Source organism: Canis lupus, chromosome 24, assembly GCF_048164855.1.
Source record: "Canis lupus baileyi chromosome 24, mCanLup2.hap1, whole genome shotgun sequence".
In the NCBI taxonomy this organism is placed as follows: Eukaryota; Metazoa; Chordata; class Mammalia; order Carnivora; family Canidae; genus Canis; species Canis lupus.
This window is the reverse complement of record NC_132861.1, coordinates 27822174-27848718: the sequence shown is the minus strand read 5'-3', so window position 1 is coordinate 27848718 and position 26545 is coordinate 27822174. Positions and strand designations below refer to the sequence as shown.

Below are 26545 nucleotides of genomic sequence, written 5' to 3'. Positions count from 1 at the left end.
TTCCCCAAACTTCCCTGTCGTCTTCTTGGAAAGTGCTGGCTCCCCACTCTCTTTGGAGAACTAACAATGGAACATATTTATTTATCTTTTTTTAAAGAGTCTACCGTTTTATCTTTATTACGCTATGAAACAAAAATTTAAACACTATTTTTAAAGCAAAATTTGCTTATGGCAAAATCAAGTAACACTGTTCAAATAATACAAAGGGAAAGACCCCACTCTTCAAATATTTCATGAGAACTTCTTGACAACCTGTTTCCTTTCCAAAATGACCTGAGGTTGGAAGCCTTCCAAATCAACTCAAAGACTTCGCCCGAAGCACCCAAAGTTCTCCTGTTCAGGAACTTCACTCTTTTCTATAACCGCCTGCCTGTGTAAGAGGATAAACTTTCCCAAGTCGGATTCTTCGTCTCCTCCACGTGCTGGATCCCTGTGTCTCAGCCCTTTTTCTCCCACTTTCTCTCGCCCTTTAAGCCTGACACGCGGCCTCAGCCCAGCCTGCAGCGACCTTCTGGGGAGCAGCCTCGCGTCCTCCCAAGCCAGAGCGAAGCCCCGCCCCCTCGAGGCCCCGCCCCTGAGGCCCCGCCCCCTCGAGGCCCCGCCCCCTCGAGGCCCCGCCCCGCTTGGCCCCGCCCCCGCCCCGCGCGCCCCGTCCCGCCCCAGGGGCGGAGCCCCGCTCTACCCCGCGCCCCGGCGGAACCCCTCCCCCACCCCCCCCGCCAAGCCCTTCCCCCCGGGAGGAGGAGCCCCGCGCCTCCCCTCCCCTGCCCACCTCCCGACCTAGCCCCGCTGCGCGTCCCCGGGACCTTTTCGCGTCCAGCCCTGCGCAGTCGTGCGCGGACGGCGGCCGAGACCGCGCTGCACCCTGCGCCCGAGACGACGTGCGGGCCTCGCCGCAGCGCGGGGGGTGTCGCGGGGCGCGGGCCCGAAGCCGGTGAGTGCAGCCTCCCGCCCCTCCGTGGCCCGCGCGGTGGGGCGCGGGGAGCCGCCCGGGGAGGCGGTGCGCGCAGCCCCTGCGCTCGGGAGTGCCCGGCTTCCCCGCGGCCTGCGCGCAGTCGTCACCTGCTGCCGCCGGGACCGCGCTGTGACCGGCAGCTGGAAGCATCCCTTACGGAACTGCACCCCAGGCCCAGTGTTTCGGTTGGCTTGTTTACCGGGTACCTCCCTGCATTTAACCCCGGGGAGGCTCCCCTGGGGCCCTGTCTCCGCACCCTGCATCTCCCCGCCTCACCTAGACAAAGGGGCAGAAAGCCGCCAGTGCAGAGCCTTCCTCAGAGAGGAAGACGCTCCGAAGCCCCTCTCCTCTGCCACTGCCAGTGTGGTCCGCGAGGGAGCCGTGAACCCGCGAGCCCCTGGAGGGAGGGGGCTTGAGACTAGGCAGGACGCCCCCCTCCAATCTGTGTCCTCAAATCTGCCTCCACTCCCTTAAGGCTGTGGCAAAGACAGCTCGCTGCCCAGTTTCCCATCCATAAGCATCCCTCAAAAAACATGCCCACGTGTTAAGAGATTTCAGGGGTTAGATGCATTTCGGATGAAAGCTTTTCCAGAAGCTTCCTCAGTTGGAGATGACCTGGGCGGGCACTGAGAGCTAGCTGGTTGAGGTTAAGGTCTCTGAAGTCAGGCAAGTCTTGCAACCCAACACTTTTGTCAGGACAGCCTCGACAATGTCTTGAAGGTCTGATTAGGGGAAACAGCGCTACCCTTTAGCGAAAATAAAGCACCATCCCCCGTAAAATACACGTTATTGAATGTGCTGCTAATTCGACTGTGAGAAAGCGTGGATATAGTAAGATCTCCATTTTGGAGTTTTTTTTTTTTTAATTTTTATTTATTTATGATAGTCACAGAGAGAGAGAGAGAGGCAGAGACACAGGCAGAGGGAGAAGCAGGCTCCATGCACCGGGAGCCCGACGTGGGATTCGATCCCGGGTCTCCAGGATCGCGCCCTGGGCCAAAGGCAGGCGCCAAACCGCTGCGCCAACCAGGGATCCCTCCATTTTGGAGATTTTTAATTGTCTTTTAGAATTGTTAAACTACAGTAGTAACCACTCTGCCAGGTACCTACTTAGTTCTTTGGGTTTTCATCGTAAATTATAGAGTCTTGTGCAGGTGAGGAAACACGTGGCTAAGTAGTGTACCCGGGGTAAGGGGCAGGGCAGGGGGTGTGGGGACATCTAGCTGTGAGAAGCCAGGGCACAGGCCATTCAGACTCCAACATCTGAATGCTTTATACATAAACTCTTAGTGAACTTGTTTGATTTGGGGCAGGGAGAGATGAGGGTCACAGATAGCCATACATCAAGGTTAAAACAACCTCAGCTGTTATCAGTGACCAGGGATAATTATCTGCAGTTAAGCTGGACGTGGCCTCTCCCTGCTCTGAACTAACATGACCCCGTGTCTGCACTTGTCATAGTTCTGAGCTCTGCATTGTCGTCACATACACAGTGCCCCTCCTGGTGGGGTGGTCCTGGGAAGACCAGATCTACATCTGTGTCTCTGTGTCCCTTACAGTCTTCTCTTCCATCACCATTTCTCCTCTAAAGTGCTGCTGATAAATCAGCAGTAATAGGCTGGAATGATTGGTATGGCTGAAGCAGGGGCGGGGGTGCCAAGAAAGCTTGGAGGCGAGTTTGGGGCCTGCGGTGCAGGTGGTAAGTACCAAAGGCCAGCTCCCATTCAGGCTGCTGCAACGTCAAAGAAGCGGGCTCCCATGACATGATGCCTTAGCATGCTGTCAGTGCTTAATAAGTGTTTGCTGCATGGAGAAATGTGAGACGGGCCGGAAAGGGAAACCATCGCTGGGAAACTGGGCCACACCCCGCCATAGCTGGTCCATCTCTCTGATCTGACCACTCTTCTCAGCCACACTCCCTCTGTGACCATATATACTTTTCAAGTCAATGGCAAAAAATAGCTGCTCGAAAGCTTGGAACTTTGCACCCACCAGAAATACCAGAGAAAAACTAGCTCAGTCAGTGGCTTCTTTTCCCCATATCTGCCTGCAGGGATGCCGGAAGGACCATCTGTGAGGAAGTTTCACCACTTGGTCTCCCCTTTTGTGGGGCAGCAGGTGGTCAAGACAGGGGGCAGCAGTAAGAAGCTGAACCCTGCCAGCTTTCAGTTCCTATGGCTCCAGGATGCCCAGGTGAGTTCATCGGGGCTTGTTTGCTACCTCCTGTAAATGGGCTGGCTCCATCAGCACATCCTGTGACTTCCCTTAGAACTTCTCTCAAGAATTTTAAACTAGCACTTCCTTGAGCCCAGGACAACCATGCTGGGACCCCACGCAGCTCCTCCTCTTTAGGTCTGATGTTTCTCAGCCAGAAGTGGGCATCTCAGTGGCCTGTGGAACTCTAAAATGTATACTGTGCACACGTGAGCTGGAGATTCAGATTCAGAGAGTCTGTAGTGATTCTGGTCACCCAGGGTCCAGCTGACTCTGATGTATGCCTCTGGTTGGGAACGAGCAAGGAGGTAAGGAAGGCACATAGCTTTCTGATCTAGATTCAGGTCGGCTCATCCACACCTTGAGCATGAGTCAGAATTGCCTCCAGGGGCTCCCAGGGCTGCTGTGGTCTGATTTGTGCCTCCTTCTGGAAGCCTGCTTCTTATCCTATCCCAAATCACTCTTTGAGTCATGGTGAACTACCCGGGGCTCCTCAACCAATCCTTCTTGCCCATGGTTTTGACACGTTCCCCACCCTCCACCCCCATTTGGGCAGATCTTCCTTTTTTCCCCCACCTCTGCCCCCATTCCTGTCCCTTCATGTGACTGGTAATTCCTCGTCGTCAGCCTTGCCATTACATCCTCTGAGAAGCCTGGCCTGTCTGCTCTAAGGGTGGGGAGAGACTTCTCTGCTTGCAGGGCACCCTGTACTTCCCTCTGTTGGATCCTTATTGCTGAATTGGTCCTACTGGTTGAGCAGAGGAGACAGATTGACAAGGCAGGGCCTGAGCCCTCCTAGTATTGTATGCCCAACACTTAGCTGAGTGCCAGCTCTTAGGAAGCATATATATGGTAATAAGCTATAGAAAAAGTAAATTAGCTCCTTTGCTTTGCTGTGTGCTCCTAAGCAAATTAATCTCTTAGTTGGAGTTTCTACAATTGTAAAATGGAGATAAATTGCTTAGCAGTTAAAATTGTGTTAAATAGACTTTATGGCTGACATAGGTGCTCAATAAAGGTTAATCCTCTTTTTTCCACCTTGTCCTTCAAACACACCTTGTGAGTTATAAAACCTTCTTGGTTAGAACTGAAAAGAGATCTTCTAGACCTTCACTTATTTTTTTTTAAATTTTATTTATTTATTCATGAGAGACAGAGAGAGAGGCAGAGACACAGGCAGAGGGAGAAGCAGACTCTATGCAGGGAGCCCGACGCGGGACTCAATCCCGGGACTCCAGGATCACACCCCAGGCTGAAGGCAGGCCCTAAACTGCTGAGCCACCCAGGGATCCCCTAGACCTTCACTTATATTTTCTACATTTGGAGATAGAGAATCAGAGAGGGAGAACACTCCACCCAAGTTGATATGTCAACTTGATATGGGCTAGCTGGATGCCAGGCCACCTGACCTCCAGATCTGTGCTCCTCCCATGAGAGCTTTTGGACTCTTTGACCAGATTACTGAAAGGTTTGCAGGGGCAGGATTGGATCCTTTCATCTCTGGAACCCTAGCCCTTAGCCTGTGCCTGTCCCAGATCTGGCTCTCAGAGAATATTTACGGAATGGCTGAGTGGACAGAAGAATGTGTGGATAGGGAGCCTCGAGATGGAACTGCAAACTGGTTCCTACTAAACCAACACAGAAATTGGTGTTGTGGGACCCCAAGAACCCTGAGGGACAGAGAGAACTGTCTCGCATGTGGTTGGTAAGTTCTCATCACTGTGCTCCTTTCTCTGTGCCTCTACCTCCTAAGGATCTGAGTTGAATTTGGAAAGGAAGACCTCTCTCTACAACGGGGAAGCCTGTTAGGTAATTGAATGGGAAGGGGGGAAGCATATAATGCCCATTGGAGGGCCTCAGCAGAGAAGAGGTCCTTGTGGCCTGAAGTAAAAGGCTTCATGGAGGAAGTAAGATTTGAGTTGGACCTTGAAGGATGAAGGATTTAGGTGGACCAGAAGGAAAAGAAAGGGCATTTCAGATTTGTGAAGCAGTCACAGATAGGCGAATGGAGATAGAATGAGCAACACGGGCTAATGAAGCAGGGAAAAGATTGGTTCTACCCTCTACCACCCGTTTTTCTGGCCTGTCTCTTCTGTGTCTTTCCTCGTTGGTTCTCCAGTTTCTGTATTTGGAATTGTGTTTAATTATGACAGATTCAGAAGAGCAGATTCTTCATGTCTGGAGCTTTGGTTTTTGCCTCTGCCCATTGACATAGTGTGAAGTCCTGGGGAGGTGGTCCAGGATATATGGGAGAACACGAGGTCATCGGGCACCAAGCTCTTTCTGTAGGATTTTATTGCTGCCAGTTTGTGTATGGTGTGCATGGCTGTGTGCTAATTATTTCTAACAAAGGAAAAGTATTATGAATTAAATAAGAGGACTAGGGACGCCTGGGTGGCTCAGTGGTTGAGCATCTGCCTTTGGCTCAGATCATGATCCTGGGTCCTAGGATCGAGTCCCGCATCAGGCTCCCCACAAGGAGCCTGCTTCTCCCTCTGCTTGTGCATCTGCCTCTCTCTCTCTCTGTGCCTATCATGAATAAATAAATAAAATTTTAAAAAAATACAAGGATGACAATTTGTATTTATTTCTTAGCTAATCTGTGAAAACATTGGCAGCATATCTTCTCAGTCATTCTAGGGTGGTCCTGCTGTCTAGCATGGACCTATGTTACTGCTAATCTAATTCTTCTGGCTTTCAATCACTTTTTTTTTTTTAAGATTTTATTTATTTATTCACTATAGACAGAGAGAGACAGAGACAGAGACACAGGCAAAGGAAGAAGCAGGCTCCATGCCAGGAGCCTGATGTGGGACTCGATCCCAGGACTCCAGGATCGCGCCCTGGGCCAAAGGCAGGCGCCAAACCGCTGAGTCACCCAGGGATCCCCGCTTTCAATCACTTTGAAAACCATGTGCTAACCACTCGTACCACTGCAGCTAAGAGCAAAGCCAGATCCAAAATACTCGGGGAGCTTCATGGAAGAGGCAAGAAGGGATAAGTTTGCCTTAGGCCTAATATCTGCATATACTTCTAGTCTTCCCTTTTCTGGATCTGTAAGGCTGTCTTCATCCATTCAGACTACTGTAGCAGGATAGCACAGACTAGGTAGGTAGGTGGTTTATAAACAAGAGAAATTTATATCCCACAGTTCCAGAGAATAGAAATCCAAGATGAGACAGCCTGGCAGTTTTGGTGTCTGGTGAGAACCTGCTTCCTGGTTCATAGCCATCTTCTTGCTGTCTTCACATGATGCCGGGGCAAGGGCACTCTCTGGGATCTCTTCTATAGGGACACTAATCCCTTTTAGGAGGACTTCACCCTCATGACCTAATTACCTCCTGGAGGCGCCACCTCCAGATACCATCACATTGTGGGTTAAGTTTCACCATACAGATTAGGCGGTTGGTGGTGTGAGGGGAGGCGGCCACAAGTCCATAGCAAAGACTTAGATCGTGTCCGTTTTTTTTTTTTTTTTTTCTAGGTCCATGGAAAGAAATTATTCCTTAGATTTGATCCAGATGAAGAACTTGGGTCCCTTGGCAATGTCTCACTGCCTGAGCCTCTACAAAAAGGAGAGAGGGAGGAAGAGGACCAGGACCAAAAGCAGGCCTTGAGGCCCAGCAGCCAGAACATCTCTAACGAGCCCTCTCAGCCCCTGGAGCTTGTCATTCCCAGTGGAGACAGTGGTTTGGAGTGTTTGCAGGGAGACACTTCTGCTGGAGGAGGTGCTGAGAGGTGGCTGCAGGTCAGCTTCGGCTTATTTGGCAGCATTTGGGTGAACGAGTTCTCCAGAGCAAAGAAAGCAAACAAGAGGGGTGACTGGCGGGACCCCATTCCAAGGTAATGGTGTGGTTGAGCATGCTGTGGGTCATGGCTCTGCAGGGCCTGTGGGTTTTCACTCGGGTCCCATGTGCCGGTCGGGGGCTGGGCTCTGTGGGCTCACTCAGGTGAGCTCTGCAGCAGCCCTCTTCTTCAGAGACAGAAGACACCTCCCTGGCCACCTATAGGTCTGTGCTCAGAGGGGGTGGAAGTGTACTGGGACAGCTTAGAAAAGGGAAGAACTTTCCCAACAAGCATGGGACATTTATGGCTTGACTAGTGCACTCTGAATTTAGGGACAGAATTGTCCCCGTTTTAATCCGTTGAATGGTGGGAAGAATATCTTGGTGTGTAAAACCCCGTCCGTGTTCAGGATTATTTCCTCAGTGCAGATTTTTCCCCAGGAGTCGTTGCTGGTCACTGAGAATAAACATTCTCATGGCCTTGGAGAAGTGCTCACTTAGCTGAATTTTTTTTTTTTAAGATTTTATTTATTCATAAGAGAGACACACACAGGCAGAGATACAGGCAGAGGGAGAAGCAGGCTCCATGCAGGGAGCCGGATGCCGGACTTGATCCTGGGACTCTAGGATCACGCCCTGGGCCAAATGCAGGCGCTCAACCGCTGAGCCATGCAGGTGTCCCTTTAGCTGAATTCTTAACTAGTTTTGAATTATTTGTATACTTTTTAATCAATTTGTAGTGGCTTTGTATATTATGTGTTAACCTTTGTGATATGTAGTGCCAGTATTGTTTCAAGCCCACCTGTGTCTTTTGATAATGTTTATGCTTTTTGGCATTCAAGATTTAAAAATTTTTTAGGAGTGCTTAGGTGGCTTAGTCGATGAAGGGTCGGACTCTTGGTTTTGGCTCAATCTTATGGATTGTGGGATGGAGCCCTGCATCATATCTGGCTCCATGTTCAGTGGGGAGTCACCTGTAGATTCTTACCCTCTGCCCCTCCCCCCACTCATGCACTCCTGCTCTCTAAAATAAATCTAAACAATTTTTTAAAATATCTTGGGCAGCCCGGGTGGCTCAGTGGTTTAGCGCTGCCTTCAGCCCAGGGCATGATCCTGGAGACCCAGGATCAAGTCCCACGTCAGGCTCCCTGCATGGAGCCTGCTTCTCCCTCTGCCTGTGTCTCTGCCCCTCTCTCTCTCTCTGTATCTCTCATGAATAAATAATTAAATAAAAATATCTATTGAAGTATAGTTGACATCAAAGTTATGTCAGTTTCAGGTGTAGAACGAAATGATTCAACAATTCTAGACATTACTCAGTGTTCACAATGATAAACGTAGTCACCAAACAATGTTATTACAGTATTATTGACTATATTCCCTATACTGTACTTTTCATTTCTGTGACTTACTTATTTTAGAACTGCAAGTCTTTACCTCTTAATCCTCTGTACCTATTTTGTCCATCCTCCCACCCCTTGGGATTTTACATTTTTGTGGGGTCATTGGTCCGTAGTTTTCTTGATAGTTCTTAAGGTTTCTCCTCTTGCCAAAGAAGGCCCCTTCTACCTAAAAGTCACACTACTCTTCCATTTTCTAAAGTTCCATAATTACATATCTTTATGTTCAGAACTATAGTGTTTATTTATGGTATGACATAGGGCTGGCAAGACGCTTTGGACTGTAAAAACAACTCAGACTGGATTGAGTGAGGAGGAGATTTTTTGGCTCACATAATGGGAAGTTTTGATTGACAGTGGGCATTGGTGTTGACTCAATTCCCAGCTATGGGCTTCACGTGCTTGTGATTATCCTGTCTGTGCATTTATCCACATGTTGGTCTTGTCCTTAGACCAGCAGCAAGAGGCCCTTGTAGTCCAGGCTTTATGTCCACACAGGAAGAGAGAAGAGGGGAAGAGAAGGTCATTTCTCGAAGTTCAGATGAGCAAGGAGAGCTTTCTCAGAAACTCTCAGCAAACCTCTCATGGCGTGAAGCTGGCTCATGGGCTGATTGCTGAATTAGTCACCAGTCAGGGCAATGGAAATGCTCTTCACTAACAAGCCTCATCCCTAACTGGGTTTTCAAATTTATTGTCCCAGAGTTAATACACATCATTCTCTTATTTTTTAAATATCTTCTTGTGAAGTTATGTCTGCCTTTTTTTTCTTCTTCATGTTTTTTTATTTTCCTTTGTCACCTACCCCCCTTTTTTTCTTAATTAGTCTTACCAAAGTTTTATCAGCTTTGTTGATCTTTCAAACAATGATATTAGTTTTATATACTCTATATGGGAAGAGTATTTTCTGCTTTTCCAAATGTTTCAGTGGGGTCATCATTTTGTTTTGTTGTTATTTTTTTATTGGATTGTGATCAGGATATCAAGCCTGTAAGTTTTCTACTTTGGGCATCTATTAAAATTTGCAGCCAAACACATCATTGATCTTTGCTTACATTTTGTGTATATAAATGAAGATATAGTATGTTATGTTCATGAAAAGTAAAATATTATGTAACTGTTAAGAACAAGTTATTGCTTTATTGCTTTGCTCATGCAAATTCTTCCCATCCTTACTTATTTTTTGTTTATTTAATAATGTCAAACATGGGAAGAGGAGCATTAAAATCCTCTAGGGTGATTGTGGTTTTAGGAAGTTCCTCCTTGCCTTTCTATGTGTTCATGTGTTTGCTATCCTGTTGTCCAAAGCATCAAGGTCTCTAACTCTCACAGGTTCTTTGTAGTGTTATTATTAAATAACAATACACGCTTGGAGAGCCTGGGTGGCTCAGTCAGTTAAGGGTCTTGATTTGGGCTCAGGTCATGATCTCAGGCTCGTGAGTTTGAGCCCCACATCAGGCTCCATACTGAGCATGGAGTCTGCTTAAGATTCTCTCTTCTCTCCTCTCCCTCTGCCCCTTCCCTCCACCTCTCCCTCTCTTTTTCTCTCTCTGTCTCATTCTCAAAACAATAAAGTAAAATAAAATAATAGCATACTCTCTATTTGCCTTTGCTTGAATTCTGCTTTTCTTTTTTTCCCTTTAATTTCAGTTAATTAACATATTATTGGTTTCAGAGGTAGAGTTCACTGATTTCATCAGTCTTATATAATACCCAATGCTCATTACATCACCCAGTTACCCTGTCCCATCACCCGCTACCCTCCAGCGACCCTCAGTTTGTTTCCTATGATTAAGAGTCTCTTGTGGTTGTCTCCCTCTCTGATTTCATCTTGTTTTATTTTTCCCTCTCTTGCCCTATAATCTTCTGTTTTGTTTCTTAAATTCCACATATGAGTGAAATCATGTAATTGTCTTTCTCTGATGGACTTATATAACTTAGCATAATACTCTCTAGTTCCATTCACGTTGTTGCAAATGGCAAGATTTCATTTTTTTGATGGCTGAGTAATATTCCATTGTATGTAAATAAACCACATCTTCTTTGTCCATTCATCTGTTGATGGACATCTGGGCTCTTTCCATAGTTTGGCTATTGTGGACATAGCTGCTATAAACATTGGGGTGCAGGTGGCCCTTCAGATCACTATATTTGTATCTTTGGGGTAAATTCCCAGTAGTGCAATTGCTAGGTTATAGGACAGCTCTATTTTCAACTTTTTGAGGAACCTCCATACTGTTTTCCCAGAGTTGCTGCACCAGCTTGCAATCCCACCAAGTGTGAGAGGGTTCTCTTGTCCCTCACCAACATCTGTTGTTTCCTGACTTGTTATTTTTAGCCATTCTGACTGGTGTGAGGTGGTATCTCATAGTAGTTTTGATTTGTATTTTCCTGATGCCAAGTGATGTGGAGCATTTTTTCATGTGTCCATTGGCCATTTGTATGTGTTCTTTGGAGAACTGTTTATGTCTTCTGCCCATTTCTTGATTGGATTATTTGTTCTTTGGGTGTTGAATTGTTAAGTTCTTTACAGATTTTGGATACTAGCTCTTTATCTGATACGTCATGTCATTTGCAAATATCTTCTGCCATTCTGTTCATCTGTGTGCACCTCACAGCCTGCAGAAGCTGTTCACTCTGCAGTGTTCACTTTTCTGTAGCCAAATCACAAGAGTGAGGTGGGGCCAGGCCAGTGTCAGATTCTTTAATACCAGTGAGTTCATTCATCTGCTCAAGAAAGTGTTGCATGTCATCTTCAACCTGCTTTATCTGCCTAGAGTCAGTGCTCTGACCATGTTTTCAGCAAGGCAATCTCCCCCTCATCCAGACCTCAGATGGGCTCGTCGTCATCCTCCTCCTCATTCTCTGGTTGTCTGCAGATCAGCACTGAGGTAATCCAGCCTTTTAGGAGCTCCAAGTGCCTCTCAGCTCCTTAGTGATCACATGGCACCTCACTTGCTTCTGGCGGTCAGCATGGGTAGCTTCTGATTCAAGAATGCCTTCCTAACACATTACAGTTCTCAGCTGTGCTCTTGTACGGTCTCTTTAGATCTCTCACAATAAACATGTAGCCCAGGGCTGCCCTTCTGTCCTTTCTTTCCCTGTCCCCTTGGCTTGAGGTCCCTGCTGACCTCATTTCTGTGGGGCATGTATTTTTCCTTGAGTAAACCTCAGAGACTGTGGTAGATGTGCCTCCGAATCCTTTTCCTCTAAAGTTGTCTTTCCAGGGGAGCACCTGGGGGGCTCAGTCAGTTAAGCGCTCAATTCTCGATTTCAACTCAGGTCGTGATTTCAGGTCGTGGGATCGAGCCCTGACTCAGTCAGGCTCCATGCTCAACATAGAATATGCTGATCCCTGCCCTGCTGCTCTCATCCCCCCACCCCATCTCACACACACACACACACACACACACACACACACCCTCTCAAATAAATAAATATAATTAAAAAAATAAATAAACGAAGTTGCCCTTTTACTTCCACATCAGAATAGCATCCAGGTCAGATACATGGATTTATTTTCCATTCTGCCTCAGATGTGGGGTCTGGTCTGGTTATCTACCCTTACACAGTAACCCATTATTTCTTTATCAAAGTTCATAAAGTTTTTCCTGTGTCCTTGGAATTCAGGAAGTCATGGGCATATATGTAGGGGTATGTATTTCTTGGTAAATCTTGCCTGGACTGGGAGTGGTGCCTCTTTGGCATCCATTTCTCTGTCTTTCCTAAAAAACTGCTTTTGTGCAAGTAGCCACACCTCCTGGGCTTTAAGACTTCTGTACGTCATGTTATCTTCAGTGAACCTGTATGGCTATGATCAGAAAGTTGGAGTGATACATAGGTTTTCTTTTACTTACTGCATGTAGCCCTGAGATTTTTATGATTCTGGCAGAGCCAGAGCCTTTTCTTGTTTGGAGTCTTGGCTTCCCTGGGTTAACTTTGACGTTGGAGTGGGACCAGTGTGTACATATCCCCTCAACTACCTGCACTTAGAATCTTTTCTTTCTTTCCAGGTTGGTCTTGTACCTTAGCGGTGGCAGCTTCCTGGCATTTTATAATTGTCAGATGTCCTGGAGATCTTCGGCCTTGGTCCAACCCACCTCTGACATCTTGTCTGAAAAGTTCCATCGAGGACAAGCCTTGGAAGCCCTGGGACGGGAGCAGCCTGTCTGCTATACACTATTGGACCAAAGATACTTCTCAGGCTTAGGTATAACTGATGAGAAAGGGATGAGACCCACCTCAGGTCTCCTTGCGGCAATCACTTACTCGCCTTAGCTTCACTTCCTTCAGGTTTGACTGAGAGAGTTAGGTTAGACAATTTCTGGTTTTTCTCTTGGCTTCCGAATTTACATCCTAATTATATTATCAGCTGGGGTCTGCCCATGGCCACACCATAGCATAACTTCCTAAAGGGCAGGAGTCATGTCTTCTTTCTCTTTGAATCCTCTCATGCGTGGTGCAGTGCCTGGCACACAGGAGGTACTTGATTACTCAGTCAGTGTCTTCAGGGAACAGGACACTGTGCAATTTGCTGAGGGAGAGCAGTGCATTTGCTAACAGGGCCTCTCGCAGATGGAGCTGCCTGCTGGCAAAGCACAGATGCCTCAGGCCTCCATCAGGATCTTAAAAGCCATGAGTGAAGAAGCAGGTTCCCTCTCTCTGTTCAGGTGTCCTGAGCAATGAAACCATGAGCATTTTCAGGTGAGGAAAAGAGCTGAGCAATTTGAAAACTAGAACAGCTAACTAGCTGAATTCTAAGAACTGACTGCTCTTACTACCTCCACAGAGGACTAAGTGCTTCTGTGACTGGCTACTGAGTCAGTTGAGTGAGCTGCTGGTGAAAAAAATCACCTCATATCCAGGGCCTGATGGTGCCTGCTGTAGGCACAGCTCCCCTCAGCAGCAGGAAGGAGGCCCAGGGGCTTGCCAGATGGTGGCCTTGCATTTTCACATTAAGACCTGTGGGAGCCCATGCACCCTGAGGGAGAAAGAGGCCTTCAGGTGTAGCCTGTGGGATATTTATAAGCTGGAGCTAATGATCTCTTAACTAGTCATTGTTACTAACAATAGTAAGAACAGCCGACATCTTTCAAGTGACTAACATGCCAGGTACCTGGTTTCATCACTGCTAGTCTGTAGAATAGCTACTTGTTAGTTTTCCCTTTATTCACGTGAAGAAACCAAAGCAAAGGACACATTGCTGCTAAGTGGTGCAGGTGAGATACGAATTCACGTAGTTTGCCAGGGAACTGAAGAGAAACGTGTGTGTGACTAGGGGTGTGATTATGAAGCCCTTGCAAAGAGCGGTGATGTCCTTCATCCATTATCCTGCACATGCTGAACACTTGCATTCTACCAAGTTCAGCTTCTCTCCTCCAGGAGATTATTAATGGCCCGGCAAGCATGAGCTCATTTCACTGCAACTTCAGATAGATTATGACAAATGCCTAGTAGAGGTTAAAGAAAGTGTGCCATTGGAGCGTTTTGAAGAGAGTTGTTGATTCTGGAAGGAGGAGGGATCAAGGCTGGCTTCACCAAGAACGAGGCAGTAGTAGACAAATAGTGAAATAATACTTTCTAATACTTTATATTTCAGGCATTAGGCTTGACATTTTAAATAATAACAGCTAATATTTACTGAGTGGTTACCAGCCGCAGTGCTCAGCGTGTGTGTGTGTGTGTGTGTGTCAGTCAGTGTGTGCGAGAGAGAGGATTCTCATTTATTGCTCATAAAAGCCAGGTAACCGATTCCCATTTTACAGATGAGGAGTGTGAAGCTTATAGAAGCTAAGGAACTTGCCAGGGTCACATGGCTAGGATCCGGTTGAGCAGGGGTTCAAATGCAGGCGGTCAGGTTCCATAGCCTGTTTTGATAACCTCTTTGCTGTAACATGGTCCATGGTTTTACCTTCACAACAACCTGCAAGGTAAGTAAGTATTAGCAAACTCACTTGGCAGACAGGGAAGTTGACTGAGAGTACGTGACTTGCCCAAGAGCCACCAGGCCATGGTAGAGTTGGTTCTGGGTCCTCTGAGGGATCTCTCCTGCTGCCGCCATACCAACTTCAGAAGTTTGTTGACTTTGTGGACTGGGCTTATCATGGATGTGTTGTTCTTCCTTCCCTTGTCCTCTCCCTGCTTCCTCCCAGGGAACATCATTAAGAATGAAGCCTTGTACAGAGCCGGGATCCATCCCCTTTCTCTTGGTTCACTCCTCAGTCCTCGGCATCTTGAGGCCCTCGTGGATCACGTGGTGGAGTTCAGTGCAGACTGGCTTCAGGGCAAGTTCCAGGGCAAACAGCAGCACACGCAGATCTACCAGAAAGAGCAGTGTCCCTTCGGGCACCCGGTCATGAAAGACGCATTCGGGCCTCCAGGTGGTTTCCAGAGGCTGACCTGGTGGTGCCCTCAGTGCCAGCCCAGGCTGCCACCCAACGAGCAAGAGCAGGCCCAGCACTCCTAGCATGCTCCAGCCCTTCTTCACAGAACCTTGCCCTCGAGGGGCCGTGATTCCTGAATGTCAAGAAAGCAGTTGTCGGCGTTTGGGTCTGAGTTCAGGAGTTTGAGAGCAGGGTGGGTCAGGGGGATGTCAGTAGTGCTGCTAGCCATCTCGCTGGAGTTAGGTTGAAGGCGGTTTCTACAGGGTTCCATTTTTTCCTTCTCTAGTTTTGGTTAATTCTTGCTATCTAATGCTGCCATTGGGAAAGATGAGAAAAATCCTGATGACGACAGTAAAAGGAAAAACCTCCCAGTGGGGCGATGCGAAAGCACATGGAAAGCAGCTGTGCTTCAACGTTACTTTGCAGGTGCTTGGTTTTGTGTTTGAAAACTTGGTTGATTATAAGGCTCTCTAAGACATAGGAAAACAGAATTTTCTTTCTTTGTTCTCCTAGAGGATGGAGTAGCACATGAGAGCAGTGCTCTGATTGAGCCTCCTGCCTGGATCCTTTTCTATGGGGTGGAGACCCCTGGAGAAGGGTCAGAGGAGGAGAGGGACCGGGGAATTGGCCACCTTCCCTCTGTGCCCAGGGGGTTTTAGGAAAAAGCCACTTACTTCCTCCTCAAGGTGATATATTTGACTGTTGGTATGTTGAGCAGCACAGGAATCGAGGGTTGTAGAGACACTGTCAGGCTGTTAGCAACAGCTATAAGAAAGTAGGACAGCTTTGTTTATGAAAATAAAGCTCCGTGTTATTTTCTGTTGTCATCTTTATTTGGCGGCCCAGACTCTTACGCTGTGAATAACTGAGCTCAATGAAGGCGCCTACCTAGGGCCCACTGATGTAGCCTGATGGATCCACTTAAAAGGAACAGGGCAGGGAGGGGGTGAATATACACCTGCTTTTCTGCTCATAGATGTGCTCCCCTGGCATGAAATCTGCCAAAGCACAGCTGGATTTACTTCTGTTGCACCAGCCTCTGGCCTGGAAGTCACTATGTGATTTGCACTAGTGAAATTGAAAACAGTGGTTAATATTTCTGGCTTTCCCTTCATCTCTCTTTCCCTCATCTCTCTCATCAGGAGTTGTTAACACTGGGGAAAGCCATTTTATGGCATACTTGTAACCCGTAGAATAGTTAATATATACTGAATACGTACCCTGGAAAGCTTTTAGCCTAGTTCTGGCCATATCATCTGCAGAAATCCCCACAGTGATGAGTACTCACTGTTACTGTCCTTGTTTTATAGATGAGGAAACTGAACTCCAGACTAGAGGCTGAGGAACTTGCTTAACATCACATAGTTAACAAAGTTCAAGGGCATGCACTTATCACCCACTATTTTGTGGTCCCCTCTGCATCAGGCCTCTGTAACTGTGCCCCCGTGCCAACCCCCATGCTGGCTGACATCATTAGGGGTATGTCCCTAGAAGTAGCCAAGCTTCCTTTGATCCATCTTCTCTAAAAATAGGCCCCTAGGAAGAAGCATCATTTGTGATGTCTCACAGATGAAGGGTTCTGTCATTAAATAATGCTCCCTCTTGGAGCTTTCTGGAGCTTATAGAAGGTTCCAAGAAATCCTGCACAATTTCCAAATCATTTTATCATGAAACCCATTTTACCAGGGCACCTGGGTGGTTCAGCAGTTAAGCAGCTGTCTTCAGCTCAGGTCATGATCTTGGGGTCCTGGGATCAAGCCCTGCATCTGGCTCCCTGCTCAGCAGGAAATCTGCTTCTCCCTCTCCCTCTGCTTGCTGCTTCTTCCTCTGCTTGTGCACTCACTCTCTCTCTGCCAAATAAATAAATTCTTAAGAAACCCATTTTACCTTTACTCTTCTTTGGAACAGAGTGTAGAAAAGGCTGTAATCCATTAGGTTCCAACATTTCTGCACACATTGTTTCAATCTGTTTTCAAATGTGCCTCTCCACAATCTGATTTTCCTTTGGATTGTTACCTGTAACCAGTACAGCAACCCTGTTCAATCATGACAATTTTTTTTTAAAGATTTTATTTATTAGAGCATGAGCCGGGTGAGGAGCAGAGGGAGAAGCAGACTCCCCGCTGAGCAGGGAGCCTGACGTCGGGCTCCAACCCAGGACTCCAGGATCATGACCTGAGTGAACCGAAGGCAGACACTTAACCAACTAAGCCACCCAGGTGCCCCCAGTCATCGCAATTCTTACATCGAATTCTAAATCCTTCCTGCTTGTTTTGCACCACAAATCTCTTCTACAACTGTACTTCAGTTATCTTTTTTACTTCACAAAAGTGCCAGTTCTTTTGGCCTTAGATTATGTATGCCTAAGAAAATAGCATGATCTGGAAGACTTAAAGACAAATGGATGCTCTCGCCATCCTGGAGGCTGGAAGTCTCCCAGTCAAGATGCTGGCAGGTTGGTTTCCTCCTGAGCTGTCCCTCTTGGGCTCGCAGCTGCCTTCTTGCCGCATCTTCCTGGGCCCTTTTCTCTATGTGCAGGCCCTCTTGGGTTCTCTGTCTCTCCTTAGAAGGACACCTGTCTTATGTATGTGTTAGGGCCCCACAATTAGGACAGTTCACCTTAATTACCTTTTTAAAGGTCCTATCCAAATATCCCATATGGTAGGTTAAGTCTTCAACATTGAAATTGCCTGGGGGTGGAGGTGGTGGTGGTGGTAGTAGTGGATACAATTCAGTTTGTAACAGGATACAAAGGGGTTTCAGAATCTTCAACTTCTCAGAGGCCATTTCTCCATACTTTTTTTTTTTAACTTAAATTAGTTGTAAAACCCTACTTCCAGACCAGATGCTGTGAAAATACCATTTGAGTAATAATAGATTGCTATTTGTATCTACAAGAATATATACACTCTTGCTTGTGGTGTGTGTGTGTGTGTGTGTGTGTGTGTGTGTGTGTATAATGTGAAAATGTGTGTGAGGGGCACCTGGGTGGCTCAGTTAGTTAAGCATCTGCCTTTAGCTCAGGCCATGATCCTGGGATCCTGGAATCGAGCCCCACATCGGGCTCCCTGCTCAGCAGGGAGTCTGTTTCTCCCTCTGCGCTCCCCACTTGTGTGCACACTCTCTTTCATGTATACATACATATATATACTCACATATACATGTTTCCTTAATTCAAATTTACTTTTCTAACCCATATGGAATAACGTAAGTGTGAGATGTTAGGCATAAACTGGGGCAAAGATGGCATCCAGCCAATTTCTTCTAAGTCAACATCTGATCAGTACAAAAGGTTTATAGTACAGGAGGGAAATGGGATGCGAAGGCTCTAGAGACACTGGGCACCACAGCCTGAGTGTGGGTCTGCACCTGTTGTGATTGGTGAAAAAAGAAAGAGAAGAATGCTGTTGTTGGGAAGAGAAGAGCTAGGCCTGGAAACAGCAGTGTGAGGAGAGGTACGAGAGCATTGTGGGGTCAGGCTCCTGGGTGACTAGCTATGCGGACACAGGGCTGGGAGGTTGGGAGCTGGTAATTCCTCAAGCTTGCCACCTGCCCTAGAGGAGCCCAGCTGCTGGCCAACAGGGAACATCAGCCAGGGGATGTGCTCATCCCCTGGCTGAGCAGGTTCTGTGGGGGAAGCGAATCCAATGTGAGGCATGTTGAACTGGGGACACCTGTGTGGCACCTTACTGGGGGGGACATACTCCTAGCTCTCTGCAGCCTAGGTTGGAAGGCACAGAGTTTGGAGTTTTCCCTCTAGTGTGATGTTCAGCTAAAGAAAGTTAACAAGGGCCCTCACATGGCATGAGAAAAGATGGCAATCGCCGTGGAACCGTAAAAAAAGTCTTGTGCTTAAAGGGCGAGAGCAGAAAGAGAAGCTAGTCAATGAAAGATCAAATATAATAGGAGGAAAAATAAGCTTCGGGTAGAAGCAAATAGCCCATAATACTGGCTTATGCTGAATTGAAGGAGGAGGAGGAGAAGAGACCGTTGGATCCGTCAGTCAATCAAATCTGAGATCATGATAACCTCCAGGAAAGCAATTTGTGCAGAGTGGCAACCAGTCTGAAGGGGCTGAGAGATGCGTGGGAGCTGAGGAAGTAGAAGGGATGAGAGTGGTCTGCTCTTCAAGAAGGTTGGTTCTGAAGGAAACGAGAGAGAGGAGGTCAGGGAGGAGAATCATTTATGAAAGGGTGGCTATGATGTGAGGATTTGCACATTAGTGGAGAGGAGAAACTAGGAGGGTGCAAGAGCAGGCCAGCTTCGTCTCTTAAAGATGACCTGGCCAGGAGAGGAAGATCCAGAGAAAATTCGCTGAAGGTGAGGTCTTTTGAAATACAAAGGAGGAAGGGAAAGGTTTGTAACAGCGATTCTGGGAATTTAGAGCCACTTTGGGTTTCAGGGGAAGAGTAGTAGAGCCACACTGAAGATCCAGGCTAGACTGCTCCACCTCCCAACTTTCTCCAGCTGCATCCAGAAGCCTAGGCTCAGGAATAATGAAACGGATTCTATATTAACCCACAGTTGAAGGTGGTCAGGGTAAGAATGGAACAAGGCCAGCGAGGTAAATGAGAATCCTTAATATTTAAAAAAAATTTTTTAAAGATTTTATTTATTTCAAAAGAGTCACAGAGAGGCAGAGACACAGGCAGAGGGAGAAGCAGAGTCCCTGTGGGAAGCCCAATGTGGGGACTCGATCCCAGGACCCTGGGACCACACCCTGAGTAGAAGGCAGACGCTCAACTAACTACTAAGCCATCCAGGTGTCCCTAAAAAATTTTTTTAAATATTTTATTTATTTATTCATGAGAGACACAGAAAGAGAGACATAGGCAGAAGGAGAAGCAGGCTCTCTGTAGGGAGCTTGATGTGGGACTCAATCCCGGGACCCCGGGATCACGACCTGAGCTGACGGCAGACGCTCAACCACTGAGCCACCCAGGGATCCCTGAAAATTTTTTTATTATCTTTTAAATTACATATATCGGGGATCCCTGGGTGGCGCAGTGGTTTAGCGCCTGCCTTTGGCCCAGGGCGCGATCCTGGAGACCCGGGATCGAATCCCACATCGGGATCCCGGTGCATGGAGCCTGCTTCTCCCTCTGCCTGTGTCTCTGCCTCTCTCTCTCTCTGTGTGACTATCATAAATGAATAAAAATTTTAAAAAAATTAAAAAAGAAAGCTTATAAAAAAATAAAATAAATTACATATATCAACAGATTCAAGTGATATGAAAGTTTACAGAACAGAACATAGAAAAATAATTCTCACACCTGCTGTGTCCTCTCAGGAGCAGACTTCTTCCTCTGACTTCAGTGACTTACTAAAGTCTGTAGAATGAGGGGAAATAGAGTGCACCTAGCGGTTGAGTTGTAGGGGTCACTGTCAGCACCATCGGAATTATAGCAGAATTACATGGACTTAGTGGAAGAAATGTGAAAGCAGGAACATGGGTAACTGACAGAAACCATAGCTACTGTGCTCCCTTTTAAGATTTTATCCAGCATGGCAGGAGGCACTCGGAAAGTTTTAGTCCTGAAAGGAGGGCAGGTAGGGATGGCATAAGCGGAGTGGATGGCAGCTAGAAAAGAGGTGATGGAGTGGTGTGGAGCAGTGGAAATTACTCATATTGTCCTTATGCTATTAGGATGGAAGGAGAGGTTTTTGCTTGACAGAGTTGCGGGTGAGGGATGGGATACATGGAGAGTCCAGGTTTCACTTAGAAGTAAGGAGAGGTGACACTTGTATTCAGCAGATTCTAGGGGAAAGATTTCTCTATCTCATGAATTAGAGTTTTGTGGTAATTGACACTGTGAAAAACGTGATGTGTAATGTTAGTGTAAGTTAGTTATTGAATACATTCAATAAGTATTTCTGACATGCCTCCTAAATGCTGGGTCTGGGAACGCAAGGATAAAAACACAAACCCCTATAGGATAAAACCCCAAGGATAAAAGAAAACCCTTATAGTGATAGGAAGAGACTGGCTTATGACAAAGAATGTTAAGTGTTTCAGTAGGTTATAGAGAAACTGCTCTGTGAGGGTGGGGAGGCTAGAAGTGTGTCTAAAAGTTCCCATACAGTTCTAATTTCAAGCATTGTTACTCCACAGAAAGTAGTGGAGACTTGTTATGGGGCAAGCACTGTGCCAGATTTTATGTTTAAATGAGAGGCTCTGACCTTGAGTTCAGTGAAGACATAGAAAAGAGATCATTGGAATACACCAAGTTCAAGACAAGAGCATCAACTGAACATGATGGAAGTATTGAGGTTTGTGGAAATAAAGACTACTGAAATAAGAACAAATGAGGCTCTTTATTCAGAGCTTGCTAGAGCAAGGGCAGCAGCCATTGTCACTTGTCACTTGCATTTGGCAGAGACTCAGAAACAGGCAGGGGAGTGGGTAAGCTCTATAATGAACAAAAGGGGAGGAACCAGGTATGCATACTCTGGTTGGAAGGTTGGCATGGAGAAGCTGGAAGCAGGCTAACCAGCAGCTGGGTATCTTATGTAATTTGTTTGAAGAGTATATTTGGCTTTCTGTGATTGGTCCTGAGTTGAAAGTAGAGGAAAAATATGGGGAAGTTATTGACCTAGTCCTGACTACTCTGGGCCTGTTGCTGCACAGGTTGTGCATCAGAGTTTTGTCATGGTGTATGGTCTGGTCATTGTCTATCTGTGTATGCCATCTCCGACTGGGCACCTAGGTCAGACTTAGGAAGCTGGATTAGGATCCAACTCTGTCTCTAATAATAGCAACACCATTATATCAGCCATGTCTGTCTCTTCCTACTGTCTGGTGGCCCTGGAAGCTCTTTGAAATCAAACCTCGTCTTGCTTGTTTTTTTGTTTTTTGTTTTTTTAGTGTCTGCCACATGACTGGTGTCAAGTGGATGTTTGTTGAATCTAAAGAACAGATAAAGGAGAAGTCAGGGAACTTCAGAAAAGAATTTCTGAAGGAAGGGTATCCACGTAAGCTGTGATGACCTTAAGGCAGGTAGCTGGGTGAAGAGAAAGGAAGGACATCCTGGGTGTGAATTACTCTGGTGGAGACTGGGATATGTGGTCCTGTGGCCTGTTGGGGAACTGCAAGTGCTGCCAGGGCTGGATCAGGGCTATACAGTACAGAAGTGATGGGATAGAAAACGGCGAAAATCCAAAAAAAGGAAAACGGGTGCCAAACAATGAGGGAGTTTTTATTCAATGCCAGAATCTTTAATTTTATCTTGAAAGGCATTTCTTTTAAGGCATTTAAAATTGAAGAATTGTAGGCAAGAGAGTAATATAATCAAGTGTGTGTGGGTTTTTTTTTTTTTTTTAAGATTTTATTTATTTATTTATTCATGAGAGAGAGAGAGAGAGGCAGAAAGGCAGAGACACAGGCAGAGGGAGAAGCAGGCTCCATGCAGGGAGCCCGACACGGGACTCGATGCCGGGTCTCCAGGATCAGGCCCTGGGCTGAAAGCGGCACTAAACCACTGAGCCACCCGTCTGCCCACAAGTGTGTGTTTTAAGTTACTCAAGCTGTCAAATGGGCATGCATGGAGAGAGAGAGAGGTGGGAAGTTGACTTGAAAATAGTTGGGAGAGAAGATGAAGCTTAAAACAAGATGAATCAGAGAGGAGAGGTTACAATGAGAGATGTTTGTTTCTTAGGTTCCACAGACTTGATGGAGGGCAGGTGTAGGAAGAGAACGGAGTTAGGGATGACATCAGGATTTGATAATTAGGCAATGCTGCTAGTGCCATTCACCGAAGTGTCAATGGGAGAGAGATTTCAGTTAGGGATGTAATAACTTTGGAGGACATCAAAGAAGAGGAGGTACAGGTCAGTTCAGTAAATGTTCACTGTGCACCCAGTATGTACCAGGAACTGTTCTAAATGCTTGGGGGTGTGTTAGTGAACAAAATAAAGATCTGTCAACCATTGAGCTTAGGTCTAACAAGAAGAAACAGACACTGAACATACAAGTAAACTTAGTATTATATCAGCCTGTTATAAATACTAGGGCAGGGATGGGGGTTGGGGTGAGGGGTGGGTGGTGGTGGTGGTGGTGAACTAGAGCAGGATGGGGATCAGCAGTAATGGTGGGTGGAGGGCGAGCACAGTAAAGCACTGATCAGGAGAGTGGCTGGCTCAGGGTCCTGGATCGAGTCCAGAATTGGGGCTCCCCACGGGGAGCCTGCTTCTCCTTCTGCCCGTGTCTCTGCCTCTGTCTCTCATGAATAAATAAAATCTTAAAAAAATAAAATAGTGACCAGGGCTCATGGCTGGCTTGGTTGCTTAAGCCGCTGACCCTTGATGTGGCCTCAGGTCATGATCTCAGGGTGAGAGAGTGTGGAGGGGAGAGGGTGGGAATTCACATTCAACCTGGAATCTGCTTCTCTCCCTCAGCCCTTGGTGCACTTGTCCCCAATCTCTGTCTCTCCAAAAAAAGAAAAAAAAAATAAAGATGGAGCTATAAATTTCTACATCAGCCTTTCATAGGTCGTAGAAACGCTTCTGATGCATTTTGGGGACAAAGTGGACACACAATTTAAAAGATCCTAGAGATGGGCAGCCCGGGTGGGTCAGCGGTTTAGCTCCACCTTCAGCCCAGGGTGTGATCCTAGAGACCAGGGATCGAGTCCCACATCAGGCTCCCTGCATGGAGTGGAGCCTGCTTCTCCCTCTACCTGTGTCTCTCAGGAATAAATAAATAAAATCTTAAAAAAAAAAAAAAAAAAAAGATCCTAGAGGTGAAATTCTAGGAGTGAGCGACATCATCCCCCGAGAAGTGAAAGGCTCTGCGGGCTGTGCAGCGGGCACGGGGTCACTGCTGGACGGGGTGCCCGGTGTTGCACGGGGCTGCAGGTGTGACTGCCGACCGGGTGCCGGTGTTGCACGGGGCTGCAGGTGTGACTGCCGGCCAGGGTGCCCGGTGTTGCACGGGGCTGCAGGTGTGACTGCCGGCCAGGGTGCCCGGTGTTGCACGGGGCTGCAGGTGTGACTGCCGGCCAGGGTGCCCGGTGTTGCACGGGGCTGCAGGTGTGACTGCCGACCGGGTGCCGGTGTTGCACGGGGCGGTCAGCGCCTCCAAGCCCTTGCTCCCCGGGGCGGACAGTCAGCGCCCGCACCTCCATGGCCCGCCCACCCGCCCTTTAAAAGTCCCGCGGCCTCGAGCAGACACAGCACGGGGAGGTGCACGCCCCTGAAGAGTCAGTGCGGCCGCAGGACAAACAGGACCCACCACGTGGAATGATGACTGACAAAGTCGTAGCGAACTCGCCCTCTGGGCTCGCACCAAAAACTCAGGACGCGGGAGCGAGAACCCGCCGCAGCCACCTCGCCGCGTCCCAACTCGGGTCTGAGGCCCCGCCCCACCCTCTACGGAGGAGAAGCCAGGACGAGGCCCACCCCCCACCGAAGCACCAATCCCGCTCACCCGCCCCTTTCTCGTCCTCCAATTAGCTTAGAGGGTACGGTCGTCACGCCAGACTCCTCCTGCAGCCGATTGGCCGGCGTCTCCCTGGTGCGAACGGTTCTGGCCAATCAGAGCTCGTCAGTCCACCCCGCGCGCCCCCGAGAAGTGGCGCGAGAGCTAGAGCCCGTTGAGGTGGGCGGGGAGGTGGGCGTGGCGCCCCGCTCTGGGCCCGCCTCTGCCCCGCCCCGCCCGTTGCGATTCCGGGGTTTAATCCTCCGCTGAGCGCCGGCCGGGGTCCACCGGAGGTATCCGGAGTAGAGCGCCAGCCCCGGGAGCCTGCCGCCTGCCGCCAGCATGGAGTTCGTGAAGTGCTTGGGGCGCCCGGAGGAGTTCTACAACCTCCTGCGCTTCCAGATGGGGGGCCGGCGGAAGGTGATACCCAAGATGGACCAGGTGGGCCGAGCATCCTTGCATCCCGGCCGGGGCCGGCGGCTGCGCGCGGTGCTTTGGGGCCTGGCGGGCAGGCCCGGCTGCCGCGGGCGGGGAGCGCGGCGAGCGAGTGCCCGACGCCTCCGGCGCCCTCCTTCCCTCGGGATAGCAGACCCCCGCCCCCGCTGGCGGCCCCGCCCGCCCGCCTGCCCTGCCCGGTTCCGCTTCCCTTGCCCCAAATCGGGCCCAGCCGACCCAGGTCTCCTCGGCGGGCCTCGTCTCCCCTCCCCCCACCCTCCCCCGAGTTGTCCTGGTGCTTAAAATGTTTCTGCTCTTTGAAGACATTGGTTGTCAGGTAGGTTCTCTTCATGCTTCTGTCCTTGCGCATTGATGTTTATCTGTGTGTGTTGATGTTGCAAGATTGAGATTATATGGGTAGATTAAGTGGGAGAGGACGTGGGAGAGAATTTCATCAAGGGAATGAACTCTGCAGATGTTGCCACAATTATCTTTTCTGCAATGAAACGTTGCGCATCCTTCCAGTTTTAGGTTACCCTTCTTCCAAAAGCTTCCCTCCCTTCTTGCGGTCTGATCAGTCCCTACTCGTCAGCGCTTCCTCGTTTTGTTTTTTTGTTTTTTGTTTTGTTTTTTTTGGTTTTTTTAATAACACATATTTACTCTTCCAAGTTCTCATTTGCTACCTGTATATCTGTCGAGTGGCAGCATTGTTGGCCCGTTGAAGGCCAAACGTGGTTTTATTTACTTGTATTTCATCTGCCTCATTCTTTGCTAAATGAATACTTACGAAGGTATTTATCACAACAAGAAAAATTATTCTTAAGTGGTTATTGAATGAATAAGACACATTCAACAGAATTAGTGGGTTATATCAAAACGTTTAAGTTCTCTTCTCCAGCGGTACATCACAGGTACCGTTCTTTGTTTTAAATGTACTTTTAATTGGTGTTCTTTATCAAAACACTTTCATTTCCATCAGGAAAAAAATGTTTCTCTTTCTTTCATAACTCAGGATCCTTCTCATCCTTCAAGGTATAGCTTCCGCCGTTGCCACCTCTGTTCACCATTCAGTGCACAGGGATGCACGGACACCTGTTCCTTGCTAGGTGTTATGCTTGATGCACCATGGCGGAATGGCACGGATAGACAGTTAAGACGTACAAAGAGCTCACCATCTTATCGGGTCAGTAAAGTAAGATTGTTCATAGAAAATTTGGGAGCACCATAACAAGTAACCTGTGAAACTTCCTCAGCCATTTTATCTGGTACTACTTTATATCAGCCCCATAGTCTTGTGTTGTGGTGATTTGTGTATTGGTTTTATGATCCCCAAATCCCTTTCAGGTTTAAGATTCTATATTTGATTCTGGATTTTTAAGCTATTGAGATATAGGAATCCTATTTGATGTCCCTTTAGTGAATTAATGAATAAAAGGCGGGGGCACAAGTTAAACTTCACGTGTCAGAGTACATAGTAATTGCCATAAGGAAATTTACAGAAGGGAGAACTCACTTCTGGCTGGAATAGAGGATTCATCTTTTGGGGAATGCTTAAATTGCTCACGTGTCTTGCTCAATGAATGTTTAATTAGAGATTCTTGCTAAGAGTTTTTGGAGCTTTCCTGACATTATTTGAAAATATTTATGTTGTTGCACATCTGTGTGTTTTGAGGGGAAACAACGGCCCCTGTCCTCATATTCTGTAATCCGGTTTGTATAGTCTCCTGAACACCTCCTGTGACAGGTAGTTCACTACCCCTGGAGACTTGCCCACTCCATCCCCAGACAGTTTTGGATTTTAGGAAGTGTTACTCGGTTCTCCTTCTGAAACCAGAGTCAAATCCTTGTTGTGTGATACAGCGCTTGATGTGTTTTAAGAGAACTCTCATACTCTCTCTGAGAATACTGACATTCCAGCCAAATGTTCTGTGTTTTTCCCTTAGTTATCATTATTTGTAACT

At 47.5% G+C, this 26545-nt stretch overlaps 2 protein-coding genes across 2 annotated transcripts in view; both read left to right on the top strand.

The window, feature by feature from the left end:
- The first annotated feature begins 775 nt into the window (after positions 1 to 775).
- On the top strand, positions 776 to 15553 carry NEIL2 (nei like DNA glycosylase 2). The gene is made up of 5 exons (XM_072796049.1): positions 776 to 934; positions 3009 to 3148; positions 6654 to 7012; positions 12365 to 12561; positions 14504 to 15553. Exons 2-5 carry the CDS (start codon positions 3011 to 3013, stop codon positions 14815 to 14817), a joined length of 1008 nt encoding a protein of 335 aa, XP_072652150.1. The 5' UTR covers positions 776 to 934; positions 3009 to 3010; the 3' UTR covers positions 14818 to 15553.
- Positions 15554 to 24277: 8724 nt separating this feature from the next.
- Positions 24278 to 26545, top strand: part of FDFT1 (farnesyl-diphosphate farnesyltransferase 1) — a 33030-nt gene continuing 30762 nt past the window's right edge. Inside the window, exon 1 of the mRNA XM_072796046.1 lies at positions 24278 to 24590. Within this exon, the coding sequence (XP_072652147.1) occupies positions 24492 to 24590 (99 nt within the window). The 5' untranslated portion in view covers positions 24278 to 24491. The remainder of the gene's footprint in view (positions 24591 to 26545) is intronic.

Excerpts from the sequence above, each read along its gene's own strand:
- NEIL2 (XM_072796049.1), top strand. The coding sequence starts at position 3,011 with ATGCCGGAAGGACCATCTGTGAGGAAGTTTCACCACTTGGTCTCCCCT. Across the intron at positions 3,149-6,653 it reads TATGGCTCCAGGATGCCCAG|GTCCATGGAAAGAAATTATT; the intron begins GTGAGTTCATCG and ends TTTTTTTTCTAG. Across the intron at positions 12,562-14,503 it reads AAGATACTTCTCAGGCTTAG|GGAACATCATTAAGAATGAA; the intron begins GTATAACTGATG and ends GCTTCCTCCCAG.